Source organism: Cavia porcellus, unplaced genomic scaffold (genome assembly GCF_034190915.1).
Source record: "Cavia porcellus strain 051 isolate PalLab524CR breed Dunkin Hartley unplaced genomic scaffold, mCavPor4.1 scaffold_5, whole genome shotgun sequence".
Classification (NCBI taxonomy): domain Eukaryota; kingdom Metazoa; phylum Chordata; class Mammalia; order Rodentia; family Caviidae; genus Cavia; species Cavia porcellus.
Genome location: NW_026947488.1, coordinates 92,924,418 through 92,940,537, shown reverse-complemented (window position 1 = coordinate 92,940,537; position 16,120 = coordinate 92,924,418). Strand labels below are relative to the sequence as shown.

The following is a 16,120-nucleotide window of genomic DNA, read 5'->3' as shown; positions in this document are numbered from 1 at the left end:
TCATTTATATAATAAATAACACAAATATTATCATCCCTAAAAAGAAAATATTATACCTCCAAATTAGCCACTATAAGGAACTCCATTGACTAAAGATAAATGAAAACCTGACAGAGTATTTTCTAACCAGTGAAAACATAACAGACTTCTTCACAGAACTAGAAAAAGCAATTCTAAAACGTGTCTGAAACCCAGACACCCAAAATAGCAAAAGCAAAGCGGGAGACATCACAATCCCAAGTAATACTACTCAGCCTCAATAAAAATGTGTTATCAGCACAAAAACAGATATGTTGATCAATTGCTGGAACAGTATTGTGATCCAGAAAAAAACCTGAGACACATTTCAGTGATCTAATCTTCATCAAAGGGACCAAGCCATGGTGAAGAAAATATTGCCTTTTTAACATATGTGCTGGAAACCTGGTTATCCATGTGTGAAAGAATGAATATAGACCTCTGTCTCTCACCTTGTACTAAAATGAAATCAAAATTGGTCAAAGACATAGATGTCAAGACAGAAACACGGAATCTGCTGGAAGACAAATAGGTAAAATTTCTGAAGACATAGGCAGAGACAAGGACTTTCTGAACAGAACCCCAATTACACAAGAAATAACATCCACAATCAACAAATAGTGATTCCACTGCGTTACAGACTTCTGTACAACAGTCAATTCAGTGATGAAACAACTTGCAGAATGGAAAAATACTTTGCTGAGTAATCCTCAGGCAAAGGACTAATATCTAGGAGATAATAAAGAATGTAAAATATAGGTCCCCAAAATAAAATACCCAATCAGTGAGTGGGCAGTTGAAATAAACACTTATCAAAAGAAGAAGGGCAATTGAGCAACAGGTACATGAAAAAATGTTAGAGCATCTTTGGCCACTAGAGAAATGTAAGTCATAAACAACACTGAGATTCCATTTACTGCAGAAAGAATAGCTATCATCAAAAATCGCAAAAATAAAACTACTGACGAGGTTGTGGGGAAAGAGGAATCCTTCTGCATTGTTGGTGGGACAATAAACTAATACAGCTACTAATCTAAAACTACAAATTCTGTTCAGCCCAACTATATGTCTTCTAGGTATCTTTCAAAAAAAGTTAAAGACATCATATTCCAGTGATTTATGCACACCCATGTTTATCACAGTACAAAGTCTTGCCTGTGGTCTATATGCCCCTCAGTAAATGAACAGATAAAGAAAATATTCATACACAATAGAGTAATACTGAGCCATAAAAAGGTTAAATTTCAGTCATTTATAAGAAAATACAGGTAACTTGATTATAATTTTGAAGTAAGACAGAATATTAAGTATCACCTGCTTCTCGTACAGGAAACCCAAAGTATAATTAAAAGGCAAAATAAAAAGTAGATGATAGAAAACAGAGAGACAGACTGTGCAGATGTAAAAGGGATTTGAAGGTGGGGAGATGGGAGGGAGAGGATGGGAAGAAGACCTCAAAAGGCTCCAGAGGTGATATGTTTATGTACCAATTCTCCATAATAGATATGTCTCAAATATATATTAACATAATACTGAGAGTCATTTATAGCTATATATGTATCTTTCATTTGTGACTTATTGTAACTAGAGTGTTAGATTGTATAGGCATAAACCAATTTTCTTGTTATATCCTGAATGTGAATGGTTAGTTAGGTTTTTACCAGGTTGCCTGTTTTTACTGTCTGCTATGCACAGTCATGTACAAGTCATTATCTGGACATAGGTGTTCATGTGTTTTGGGTAAATACCAAGAGATGAGGCCACTTGGGCTTTCAGAAGTCATACATGTCCCTGTGTAAGAAAATGTGAAATACTTCCAGTTGTTCCACATTGTTTCCAACATTGGCCTGTTTTGTCTATCCTGTTTGTAGTATATCTTTTTTAGTTTTATTTTTAATTTCTCTGTTGATTGTTAATATCTTCTCATATTCATTCATTTTTCATCTTTGCAAAGTATTTGTCTTTTGCTCAGATTTTAATAGGTTTTTTAAAGTATTGAGTGTTAAACTTTTTTTTTTTTGGTACTGGGGATCAAACTCAAGACCTTGTGCTTTTCAGGCAGGCGCTTACACCACTGAGCTGCATCCTGGCCCTGAAGTTCTTTATATAGTCTGAATGTAAGCCCTTTGCCACTATATATGTTATTGCTAATATTTTCCCTTACTTTCTTGCTTTTATTCTCAGCATTCTATAATAGTGAAATTTTTCATTTACAGATTGTGGTTTTAATGTCATTACTAAAAAAAAAGTCTTTACCTAAAGATTTCCTATTACATGTTGCTCATGATATAGTTCTAGGTTTCCCATTTATGTTTTTGATCCATTTTGAGTTGATACTTGTATATTATACAAGTTATGAGTCCAGTTCATTTTTTAGAACAATGTTCTAAAAAACAGTTCATTTTTTAGAACAATGTTTCTCTTATATGAAAAACCAAAGATACAAAGAGCCAAAAAAAAAGGTAGATATTGGAAAACAGAGACATAGACCTTCTGCAGATTGGAAACGGACCAAGAGAGTGAGAGGGTAAAAAGAATTGAGATATGTTATGTACATGCACCATTTTCTATAAATTTTAGGACCCATTCCTCAATTTCTGCCCAAAAAAGCAAATTTGCTGAGATACTGATTGGTTTACATTATGATTTAATGATAACTTACATATTAACAGTATTGAGTTTTCTGGTCATAAATGCAGTGCGTATGTCTCATATTTTACATTTTGAATTATTTCAGCAGTGTATTCTAGGTTTATTTGTATATGTCACAGAATTTTTGCGGACATATACAAATGTTTCTTATTTTGACACATGACATACTTTTTTATTTCAATTTCTAGTTGTTCTATTTAGAAATACAACTGACTACTGTATTTTTATTTCACACCTAGTTCAGGTTACTTATTATTTCAAGTAATTTTTATAGATTTCAAAGTAGATTGTCATATAATTTACAAATACAGTCTTACTTTTTGCTTTCCAACCTGGAAGCATTTTATTTGGATTTTATTTGGGAGATTTTTGTTTGCTGTTATTTTGCTTCTTACAGTAGCTGGAATCTGTGTTGCGTTATTCAGTGGAAGTGGAAAGAAAAAGGATCATTCAGTTTTCCACCACTAGTATGATGTTGTTCACTGTTGATTTTCTGTAGATGTTTCCTGATGTTGAGGTTTGTTCCTGGTTTCCTGAGAGTTTGAATCAGAAATAATAGTAGTTTTGTGTAAAACTGTTTCTGCCTTTATAAAATCATTGTATGATTTATATTAAACTGATGAATCACAGTGATTTATTTTTTAAATGATTTATTTTCAAATGTAAAAGCAACTTTAGATTCCTACAATACACCCAACTTGGTCATGACTTTTCTCCGTTTTATACACCCGTAGTCTTCACCTCACACTTCAGTTCACTTCACTTCACCATATACACTGAAGTATCTTTGCTGTCACAACTGTGTCTGTGGTACTTTGGTGATCACAAAGCAGAGGCATGGTTTCAGATTTCAATAAGCTCTGTACTCTGCAAATAGTCTGACTTTCCTTCTGAATTAAAATCTGAGACTTTCATTTTTGAAAGTTATATCTATGTTCCTGAAGGAAATGGTTCTAGAGTTTTCTTGTTAAGTCTTTGCTTAATTTTGGTATCTAATGTGGGCTTCATAGAATGAGTAGGAAAGTGTGTGCACCTCGTCTACCTTCTGAAGGCGTTGAATAGAACTGGCATTACTTTTTTCATAGGATGTATGTAAAATTCACCAATGAAGTTATCTGGGTCTGGGATTTTTTCTTTTGAAGGATGCTAAACTACCATTTCAATGTGAACTTTTGTATATTTTAACTTTCAAGGAATTTGTCCATTTCACCTAACTTGCGGATTGTGTTACTACAGTTTTTCTTAACAGTCCCTTACTATCTTTTTAGTATCACTAAAATAATCAGTGATGTTAACTTTCCCCTTCCTGGTATTAGATATTGGTAATATTTGGTATTAAATATTGGCAAAAGAAGTATTTAATATTTTGAGTGGAAGATAATGAATTTTATTGTTCTTCAAAAAAAAAAACTTGAGTTTTCATTGATTATTTCTGCATCTAGTTCATGTTATTTTCTTTATTCCTCAAGATGTTTTGTTTAGGATTATATTTCTAATTTCTTAAAGTGGAACCTGAAGTCATTGATTTCTGATGTTTTCTTTAATAATACAGGTGTTATATTCCTCTGCTGCTTTCATGGTATCCCTCACATTTTGATATGTAATGTCTTCATTTTCATTCAAATTAAAGTACTGATTTTTCTTTCACTCTTGGATTATTTGGTAATGTTTTATGTAATTTAAAAATACTTGAGGATTTTCCAGAGATCTTTGTTGCTACTTTCTAATGTAATTTTATTATGACCAGAGAACATATTTTAACCTATCAGATATTAAAAGCATATTAAAATCTTTCTGCATATATGTGAAATTATTTTTTCACTTTGCATATCTAGTTTTTGTGCTATATAATTTGAAGTTGTATTATATATGTAAACATTTAAGATTCTTTTGTGTCTAGTGGAGTTTATTCTCTTTTTACAGTAAAACCTTAGTTTGTGAGCAGGATTCCAGAAAAACACTTGTAATCCAAAGGACCTGCATCACAAAACATATTTCCCTTTAAAAAATAATGGGAAATTCAGATGATTCACTCCACAATGCAAAAATATTTATATAGAAGTGATTACAACTGGGAATTTAGCTCAGTGGCATAAGCACCTTCCTTGCAAGAACGTGGTCATGAGTTCAATCCCCAGTACCAAAAAAAAAATTTTTTTTTTTTTTTAAAAAGGGCCAGGGATTTATCTCAGTTGCATAAGCACCTGCCTGGCAGGCGTAAGGTCATGAGTTCAATCCCCAGTACCCAAAAAAAAAGAATGATTACAATATGATAATAAAGTAAGTACATAATACAAAGGAACAGTGTGAGGGAGACGAGAGAGGAGAGTTACTGTGCAAGATACCTTTCACTATCACTAACAGAATCACTATCATCTCTTTCTCAGTACTATCTTTCTTTTCATGCAGCTTTAATACAAGAAACCTATCCAATGATGGTTTCTTTTGCCTCCTTTTGAGAATTTCACAGAAATGTTACATGGCGTTGTCATTAAACCAGACTCATCACTCTTTCAGCTACCCCCTTCTCTGAGTGGTGGTTTTCTACAAAATGTTACCCTGTTTCCCGCATCTTATACATTTCCCTAATCTCTTTTGAAGTGAGGGTTTCCTCTTCCTTTTTCTTCTCCTCTACAGACAAAATCTCCTCATTACCCTCTTGGAAAATGATCTCCCACAATCGAGGGAGAGAGGCAGGTAGGAAGAAAACAGAGAGAGAGACTAACTATTGGCTCAGTTGTGATCATGTGACGTTTGGCATCAGGCGCTCCTACTAATGCAAGATACAGTCATTTACCAGCTTTGAGCTTGTTAGAAATGTTGCTTGTCTTCTGGAACATTCACAGAACAAGTTTCTCACAGCCCAAAGTCTTGCTGTATTATGAAATCACTCTAGTGTGCTAATTTCTTTGTTCATTAATGTAGCCATTCTGATCTTCTGATTTGTCTTAAAATGATATACCTTTTTAGCAATTGCAATTGCTTTATTGGGCTATGATCACTTACTATACAATTCATTCAAAGTGTGTGACTCGGGAGTTTTTAGATTATGTGTAGGGTTGTATTATCACCCTTAGAGTGTCTCATTATGTCATAAAGAAACCTTAACCCATTACAGTTACTCCTTATTTCTTCCCAGGCCTCTAAGCCCCAGGCAAATATTGATCTGCTTTCTATCACCATCTGTTTGCCAATTCTGGACATTTCATATAAATGGAGTCATATTTAGCATATTTTCAAGATTCATCCTTATATTGGTATACTACATTTTTAATTCAAATAATACTGCATTGTATACCTATTAGACATTTTATCCATTCATAAACTGATGGCTATTTAGATGATGTCCACCTTTTGATTCCAGCAAATAGTTTTGCTGTGGACATTCATTCACTCAAGTTTGTATATCAATGTGTACTTTCTCTTCAGATTTACCTACAAGTGGAATCTGGGGACCAATGGTAACTGTGCTTAACCATTTAAGACTATTTCTCAAAACAGCTGTACCATGTTAGAAGCCTAGCAAGCTATGAGGATTTCAGGTTTTCTATATTCACTCTAAAACTAGCTATTAGCTGTTTGTTTGTTTGTTCTTAAGGCAAGGTCTTGCTATGTTACTCAGGCTGGCCCAAAACTCCTTGGCTCAAGAGATATTCCTAACTCAACCTCTCCAGCAGGTGGGACTGCAGGCCTAACCATTCCACCTGCTAACTGTCTTTTTTTTTTTTTTATCATAGTAATCCTCCTTGGTCTCATGAGGTGTCTCGCTGTGATCTTGATTTGAACTTCACTAGTGGCCTTTTTGTTGAATATCTTTTTCTATGTATATTGGCCATTTATTTCTTGGAGAAATGTTTTATTAAAGGACCAACAGTCCACTCTTAAAATTGAGTTCTCCTTTTACTGTTGAGTTTGAGTTTTTATACATATTCTAAATTCAGTTCTCTTATCAGAAACATGATTGCAAACATTGCTTTTTCAGAGTTTAGGCTGTCTTTTTGTTTTCTTCATGGCTAATTTGCCTTTTATCATCATTTTTACGTTTTTCCTGTTTGTGTTTTTATGTTTAAGGTAGATTTCTTAGATGTGGAATATAATTGAGTCTTAGTTTTTTAATCCAGTCTTACAAGTTATACTTTTTAATTTGTGGATTTAAGCTCTTTATATTTTGTGCGAGTGTTGATATAGTTAGATTTAAATCACCCATCTTGGTCCCTCCCCCTTCATTTGAGATAACATAGTATTTGACTTACTATTGATCTTTTTACTTTAATGGATGCTTTAGGTTTATAGGTTTAATGCACTATCTTTAAATATTATACCTATAGCTTTTTTTTCAAATCCATTTTATTCAGAGACAAGAAGAAAGAAAACTACAACAAAATTTCAAAGCACATCAATTAGACTGCAACAATGGTACATTGTGCATTGTCATCCAGAGCACAAGACATCTGCATTCAATTATTGAAACAATACCAGCACAAATCTTTCTCTTCAGTGAACTCAGAGAAATCAGTAGCATAACTATCGTAGCTATTTTTATGTACATATACATCCACATATACATCCTTACAATGGTGATTTGAAGTAATGTACTATTATTATTCCTATATTTCAAATAAAGATCTAAGAGTAACAAATAAAGAGCTAATATCTCTAACAATCAGAGTTCTAAAAATCAATAAGGAAAAAGATTTACATGGCAGTTCACAAAAAAAATATGAATAGCTGATAAACCTAAAATCATACTCTTACTCAGAGTCAAAAGAGTGTGATGATTTTTAAACTATTCAACTGACAATAGTAAGAAGCCATGCCAATAATACTGACAAGATATGAAATACACACCCATATACTGTTAGAATTATAAGTTCATTTTTAGAGATCCATTTAGCTTTACTGATTAACATTTAAAATATACATATCCTCTGGCCCAAAAACTGTCATCTGGAAATCCTTCTGTTTTCCCAAGGAAAATTAACTTGCAGCAGAGTGTGATGGAGAGCACTTGGCAGCAATCTAACAGTCAGTAGCAGAATGTTCCAATGAGTGACCTCTGAGTCGTGTAGCACATGGGCTTTGGAAAGAATGAGCCTAGGGAATAAACCACTTGATGGCTAGAGGGTGAGGGATGTAAGATGATGCAACTCAGATGCCAGAAGTCTTTGATCAAACACTGTTTTCTAAGAGTAGGAGTTTCTTATTCAGTGAAAAACAATCACAGAAAAATGTGTACTGCTAAACTCAATTGGGTTTGAATTTTTTCTTCTACTTTTTTAAGAATATGTATACTGATTTGTATAGTCCTAGAAGATTTGGAAAGACACAGAGCAAATTTTTAACAATAATTATTCCTAAAAATGCAAGATTTTGCCTTTTTAAAAATGTCTCTATTACTTGAAATTTACAATAGTTTTTGTTATTGTTACGAAATGAAAATTTAAAGATACAGTAATTCTAATTTTCAAGAATATAGAGAAAGTGAAAACATTTACACTTTTTGTGAACATGTACCAAACTTGAGAATATTTTTTCAATATAGGAATTGAGCTACATCCTCACCCATTTTTGTTTTTTACTGTGAAACAGGGTCACACTAAGTTGCCCGTGCTGGCCTACAATTTAATGATCCTCCTGCCTCAATCTCCCAAACAGCTGGTATTGTGGGGATGTGCTACTGTGCTTAGTCTAACAATGACATTTTAAATTACACAACCACAGTAAAGGTTTGATTGCAGGTTACTGTTGTATATTTGAAATTGTGACCAGAGTTATAGTCGTGAAATCTATGCAGTGACTTTGAGAAGAGAAATGGAGAATATGCTCACTCAGAGGTAGCCACATAGGATACATGGGTCATACAATGGAGTAGAAAACCTCCTTTTATCGCCTGTTCTCCTGTTGTAATATGAACTAATAACAAACTGGAATAAGGTATATCTCTATAAAATAGCTAGTAAAATTGTTTATCTTACAAAGTAGGATAGGTAAGTTACTTGAGAAAATATTATAAATTAGAATTTAGTGATCAGTTATTAGACAAAACACAAGAAATCATTCTTTCTAGTGAAGGAAGAGTAATATGTTAGGTCTTGAGCAAAAGCAACTCAAGTTCTTCTCAATAAATCTTACAGTCTGAGATTTTTTTTAATGAAGGAATTATTCTAGCAAACTATTTCTGTTGGAATTTTTATCTGGGAAAAATAAGCCACATATTATTACATTTTTGCATTAGGTTTGAAAAGTTTGTGTATAAGTCTCTAATCTGCAGTAAACATTTAGAAATTTTCTTTTTCTTATAATTGAACTTGTTTTCAATTTGCTAATAACCCAGAATCAGATTAAGATTTTTACTAAATACAAGGAAACTATCTTTTCATATTTAATTAAAATAATTTTTAAAAATGTCCAATAATAAATTCTAACACCTCTACAGTAGTTGTCTATTAGTGTTTATGAACATTGGGGGAAGTGAAGGAACATACATATGTATATGTTTGTGTGTGTGTGTGTGTGCATAGATATATATATGGAAGATGCCTGTAAAAGTCATTTTATAAATTATGTATACACACATACATATTATATATGAAAATGTCTATAAGTAAGTCATTACTAGAGTGTGTGTATATGTACATATGTTTATTTATATACGTAGTGTTTGTATGGAAAATGCCTACAAACTATTGCATAAGATCAGTTTACAGAGTTTATAAAACAACTGACTGGGCTTAGAAAATCAGACTTTTGCCAAAGGTTGAGAAAAGAGAACAAAAAACTTGAGTTTTTTAAAAAAAAGTAACAGTGCAGTAATCAAAAAGGAGAGATTTTTTTAGTCTTCATTCCCCAGCTCCTTTGATTCAAGGAGATAGCACAGCCATTGCTGCGCAGCGTGTGGTGTAACTAGATGCCTGTTGTTTGTCATACAGCAACCAGCAGGCTTTCTTGCTGGAGAACGTCCCGTGTAATAACGCAAGCTGTGAGGGTGCCCACCGGATGTTCAAAGTCTACTGGGACCTGATGGACTTAAATCAAATCAAAGATGCTGTGCTCACCACTTTCTTTGACATTTACGAAGATGTAAGTTGACGGTTATTCTTTATATTTGGGGTTTAACTGCTATCTATCTCATTTCACTTCAGCTCCACCTTTCTAACCAGAAAAATACAGAGGACATAAAAGCATAACATTAATTAAACAAAGGCTTCTAAAATGGTAGAGAGAAGAAAACAAGATTGACAGTATTGATCAATCACTGTAATCAAATAGGGAAATCCCCTTATCTCATTTAGTGCTCCTTGAGATAGTCTGCAAAAAATGCTGTCAAGCTGGTACATCCAAGGAGCAGAGCCAGGGGAGCAGGCACACCTGCTAAGTCGCACAAGGCTGAATTCCTTGCTTTCTGCCCCCACCCCACCTCCCAGCCCCGCCCCCACAATGGAAGCCACACCTGTCACTGCAAAGCCTTGTCCTTCTCATTCCAGCTGACCTTGTGAAAAGGCTTCCTGGCTACCATCCACAAAAAAAAAAAAAAGGCAGGTGACCACTCAGAAAAATAATGAATTTTAGAGAAAAGGAGTTAAATAACCATTAATACGTCCCAGTATATCCTTGCAAGAGCATTTGTTTAAATGTTAAAAGCCCTTCAGGACCTTTATGTCTCATTAACTCAATTTGGGGTTTTATTTTGTTCTGTGACAAAATTACGAGTTCCACAAATCTTTGTTTTCCTCTGTTTGTCCAACTGCCAACTCTTATTTCACTTTTCATTACCATTTGCCAAGCAAAAAAGTAATTGGTACAAATATTACGAAGGACAAGACTATCAAGAGAATTGATTATAAATCAATTTTTAATTTATCTACCAAAAATACTATAAAAGAAAGCTTGAGTTGTTTTAAACAAGAAAATAATTTTGCTGTGAATGAGCCAAACAATTAATAGCCTTAATTTATAAAAGTTCGTACATATTGGTATGTCACAAAAAGTAAATTTTCTGAAAAGGTGGAACACAGTCAATTTATAGCAAAAACCCTAGTTACTAGCCTATGTAAAAATGTGATCAGTGGCCCATGAGCCAAAGGAAAGTCATTCTAAATGAGCACTCATCAATGACATTAGTAAAGCTTCCTCTTTTAATCAAGGACAAACACCACTAGTACTGATGAAGGCAGGAGTTGGTGAAAAGGTCCTGTCTTTCTCTTTTATGGCTGGAAAGGTTCTGGCAGCCCCAATAACAGACCTTTAAAAATTTATGCTAAGATGAGGGACTTCCGGGAGAACATGGCAGATAGATAACAGCAGCTATGGAGGCTTCTCTGAGTTAGCCAGCTTAGAATCCAGGATGGTGTGGTGTGAGGAGTCCTAAGCAAAGAGAGATATACCCTGCACATCGAGGAACGAACTAAGCTGAGAGAAACCAACTGGAAATGCAATCCCAGTGCTATAACCAGAACAGATAAAATCTCAGTGCTGAACTAGAATCTGCGGCTCTGGAAGCCGCGATTTAAATTTCCTGCTGCTGCTGCTGCTGCTGCTGCTGCGTCCAAATTGGGACAACAGGGAGAGAGACATGCAAAAGCTCTGAGAGCTGGAATCGGGGAATGGAGTTGAGAGCGGGACTGGTGGGGAGCCCTGCATCAACCTGCGGTCAGTGAGAGAAACGGGGACCCTTCCATAGATTAAGAGGCACCAACAGAGGACATTCTGGGACCGGGAGACTAGCCGGAACAGTATGCTGCAGTGACTTTAGTTGTATATTCCCCTCTCAAGCTGCATTGGTGGGGAGTGCTTGGCCTGGGTGATGCCGCAGACTAAAACCCAGTAGGCTAGCCCAAACGCAGGTCCCAGGGCCTGGAGGTACCCTGGCAGTGAAGCCTTCAGTAGGTTGACTGACCTAGAGGGGTGGGCCCAGCAGAGGCTGCCCAGGTCTGTGTCTTCCTAGTACACTGCAGTGGGGGGGAACACCTAGCCAGTGCAATTCAAACAAACTATAACTGACAAAGAAGGAAACTGGGCCTCCTATATATGCTTGTATGAAAGGAACTAAAAGTATGGGAAGAAGGAGCAAGAAGAAAGGGTCCTGGGCCCCCAATCCTGAGAACACCCATCCAGGAAAGGTAAATACAAAGGAGAATGAGGACAGAAAACATGCAATATCAGACATGGCACCAATAGACATAAAGCAATATCTCTGGAGCCTCATAGACGAGTTCAAAAGTGAAGTATTTAATGAAATAAAGCAAGAAATAAGTAGAATAGTTAGAGAAATGCTAAGCACCGCCCAAGAAAAAACAGATGGTGGAATGGAAGAACAGAAAGAAAGGGGAGAATTGTTTGATGGAGAAAATAGAGAAAACACAGAATACGTGAAGCAGGTTCAAAGAGATTACCAGGAAACTAAAAACTCCATTGAAAGCTGGCATAACAGCTTGAAAGAAACTAAGGATAGATTATCTGAACTGGAGGACAGATTTGTAATGTGGGAACATGAAATGAAAAACTTAAAAATAACAAGAAAACAAACAGTAATAATACAAAGGCTTGAAGATGATAAGAGGAACTAAAACTTAAGAATTAACATAAAAGAAGTAATAGAGACACAAACAAATGAACTGCAAAAGCTATTCACAGAAATAATCCAAGAGAATTTCCCTAATTTAGCAAAAGGTAAAGATACTCAGATGTATGAGGCATACAGGACCCCAGCCACCTACAACCCAAACAGAACTACACCCAGGCATATAACAATCAAAATTCCAGAAATACAATATAAGAACAGAATATTAAAAGCCACCAGAGACAAGAAACAGATCACTTACAAGGGAACACCCATCAGAATTACAGCAGACTTCTCAGCACAAACCATCAAATCACGAAGAACGTGGGGGGAAATAATTCAAGCTTTGGAAGATAGTAACCTCTAGCTAAGATTGATATATCCTGCACAACTGTACCTAGAAATTGATGGAAAAACAAGGTGCTTCTAGGATAAAGAGGAACTAGGGGAATTTGCAACCACCAGTTCAACTCTACAGAGAATACTGCAGGATATTCTAAACAAGAAAAATACCAAGATTCCAGAAACAGTGGCAGAGAGGCCACAATGAATGGAGCACAAAGCGAAATGAAGAAGACAACCTGACAGCTAATGACACAAAAAGAGCTCAGCAGAAATGAACTAGAGAAGGTTGGATGGTAGGAATAGCTATTTTGGAGAAAACAAGACATCATAATAGCTAGTGCTGATTTAATATCTCGTCTTGAAGTCCCATCAAGCTTTTGTTCTTCTGTCTCCATCAGTCTTAACATGTTGTATCTTACTGGATTTTATTATATGTGATAATATAAACAAAAACTTTCATAGACAAGGAGATTATACAGAAACCATTGTTCATTTTATATTAGTTGATTCTAAATACCCTATAGTACTGTCATTCTCTTGAATGGTTTTACATTGTCTTGATATGTTTGATGCTATAGTATACGAAGTTATACTCAAAGATTTCAAGGAAAGAAACACTATGCTAACTACTTTTATGTCGGGATATCTGGTGGTGAAACACTATTTTGCTTAAATGGTTATGTTTTGACCTGCGCTGTTTTGTTGTTATGCCCTCTTTTATCTCAATCTCCTTTTTCATTATTTACTATTTTATTTTTATCTCTTTAATTAAGGGAAAAATAAAAAAAGCAGGATATAATATAGTAACCTACTTTGATTTCCTATTAACTTGATTTGAAACCCTGTATTGCTCTCACCATCTTGTTTAGACTGATTTTCCTCTATTCTGTTTTGCTTGATACTACCAAGTTCAAGAATATAGGCAAAAACTGTGAAGACAATAACATTCCTTTTGACACCCATTCTGGTTTGACTATTATCTTCTTTTGAAGTCTTGTAATGTCTCCAGTGTTTTGGTTTTATTGGTGTTGTTGTAATTGTCATTGTACAAAAGAGAGGTAAAGAAAGTGCTCTAAAGGATATAACTGCATGTATATTTAAGTGTATAAGATAGATAACCATATTACTGAGTTTTGTTGGATCATTGAACAGAACTGTTTGCAATCTCACTGTTTGTCCACTGTATATGCTTTAATTTTGTAAATTCAATAGCTATTTCTAGGATGACAATATGTAACCTATTAACTAGTGATTTCCTACTGTTTATTTTTTTGAAATTCCTTATAACTTGTATCCTTTTTCTGTTTTTTCCTTTTTCTCCTTAAATACTAAAAAAAAAAAATTTATACTAAGATGACAAGAAGGAAATACACAAAAATCCTAAAAATGATGTCCAAAGTTAAAATTAGATATTTTGCATTATATCTTTTACTATTCAAAGTTGTGTATGTTTATGTACTTAATAATTTTATGTTACATTGAATAAATAAAGTTTATACTTAAATTATGAAATATGCTGTTAGATTGCTTTCACTGTTACAGAATACTTGAGATTATCAACTTAAAAGCAAAAAAGGTTGATTTTGGCATTGATTTCAGCAGTTTCGGGCCTCTGGTCGCACTGGCGTTTGGTTCATCTCGGTATTACAGCACATTTGTGGTGGGAGCAAGTGAGGGAAGAAGTGACATGAAAGAGGGATGAGTGGCCTGGTGGCAGCTGGGAAACAGAGTCCTCCCTCCCCTCAGGGTAGGAGGCCTTGCTTCCCTGAGCTCCCAGCAATGCCACAGGGGGCTCTGCAGAGCACCAGTCTAGCTGGCTCATGCAACACATTTTAGCAGTCTTTTCTTTTTTTATCTAGTAGTTTGTTCTTACCATTCTTATTTTTTTTTTTTTCAGGGAATCCTGGACATTATAGTACTGAGTAAAGGATATACAAAAAATGATTTTGCCATCCATACACTAAAAAATAACTTTGAAGCAGACGCCTATTTTGTTAAAGTCATTGGTAAGTAATTTAAATATTAAAATTTCATCCTGTTTGTCTCTCTCCCACACCGTACAACAATATTCCAGGAGGCAAGGACACACCCCTGTGTCGTCTGTCTACAACTCTCCAAATTAGGAAATCAGCTTTGGTACAGCACAGTGTTACCTACACACAGGACCCACTCACATTTTACCAGCTGTCTCAAAGTGAGTACTTTTCTTTCTAGTCTGAGACTCTGCCCAGAATCCTGTTGCCTCTCTCACATATTTTCAGGCTTTTTCAATCTAAAACAGTTTCTCAGTTTTTTTCTATTTTTTATGTACAGTACTTAACAGTTTTAAAGAATATAACCCTTGCCTTCTGTGACATAACCCTGTTTTCCCAGTACTCAGATAATGAATCTTTGCAAAAAAATCCACTGCAAAGACTTGTGAGCTCGTCGTGTCAGGGTATGCAGGCTGGTGAGCTGCCGACTCCGCCGCGGCGAGGCAGACGCTGCTCCCCTGCTCACGTTGCTGACTGCCGGCTATTCTATCCTCAACTCACTGTTTACTCTTTTTAATTCTTGGTATTTTAAGAAAATATTCTATATACTTAAATACTCATTTTTCATCAGTGCTCAACCTGCTCCCCTTAGAGTCCATTAATATCTCTTGCCTAAATCAAACTTCAGTTGTGAAATAGTGTTTACGTGTTCCTGCATTCTACCTCCATTTGTAAGATACCTTTCTACTACTCAGCTTCTACCTCCCTTGCCCCAGTCCTCAGACATTTTTGCAAGGAGTCTTGATTCTTTTGATAGAGGACGGATGTACAAGCTGACTTCTGGGTGCCCAGTGCGCTCATGCTAGTGAGTTGTCACTTCCCAGGTTCTTTGTTTCCAAAAAAAAATTTCTTTTACTCTGTACTGGGCATCGAACTCAAGGCTGCTTGCTTGCAAGGCAAACACTATCCCGCCAAGCTAAATTCCCAGTGCTTCCCAGGTTCTTCAAGGGGAGCAGAAGTGGAAAATTGCAAGTATGACCTCTCAGACAGACAGAATGCACCTTTGTAACTGTTTTCACACACACACACACACACAAACATATATATACATATATATATATATATATATTTTTTTTTTTTTTTTTTTTAAATACTTTCATTTCTGGTCTAGCACAGTACTTCAGGGTGCTTTTTACTTTCTTCTTTGTCTGCAGATAACCTTTCTAACAGTTAGAATTTGTTATGATTTTTCTCAGTATGTCATTTTTTTTTTTACTGTACCCAAGTCAAAGCCATACTGTGTTCATCATAAACATGAGCTGTAAATCCCAGCACTGCAGAAGGCTGAGACAGGAGGATTGCAAATTCAAGCCCAGCATGCACAGTTTAGTGGCTTAATAAGACTCTATTTCAGAATTTTTAAAAGAGCCTTAGTATGTAGCTTAGTGTTCAGTTCTTAGTACCACCCAAAAAAGGCAACCTTACTCTCCACTCGATTATTTTTTTATTGATACTTTAAATTTTTTCTGCATAGACAGCTATGCAAGGAGGGAACAGTATTCTCTATAATGCC

The 16,120-nt window shown here is 35.2% G+C and overlaps 1 protein-coding gene across 1 annotated transcript in view; it reads left to right on the top strand.

The window, feature by feature from the left end:
- Positions 1 to 16,120, top strand: part of Itfg1 (integrin alpha FG-GAP repeat containing 1) — a 225,653-nt gene that overhangs the window by 129,622 nt on the left and 79,911 nt on the right. Inside the window, exons 11-12 of the mRNA XM_063249304.1 lie at positions 9,600 to 9,750; positions 14,472 to 14,580. Of these exons, the coding sequence (XP_063105374.1) occupies positions 9,600 to 9,750; positions 14,472 to 14,580 (260 nt within the window). The remainder of the gene's footprint in view (positions 1 to 9,599; positions 9,751 to 14,471; positions 14,581 to 16,120) is intronic.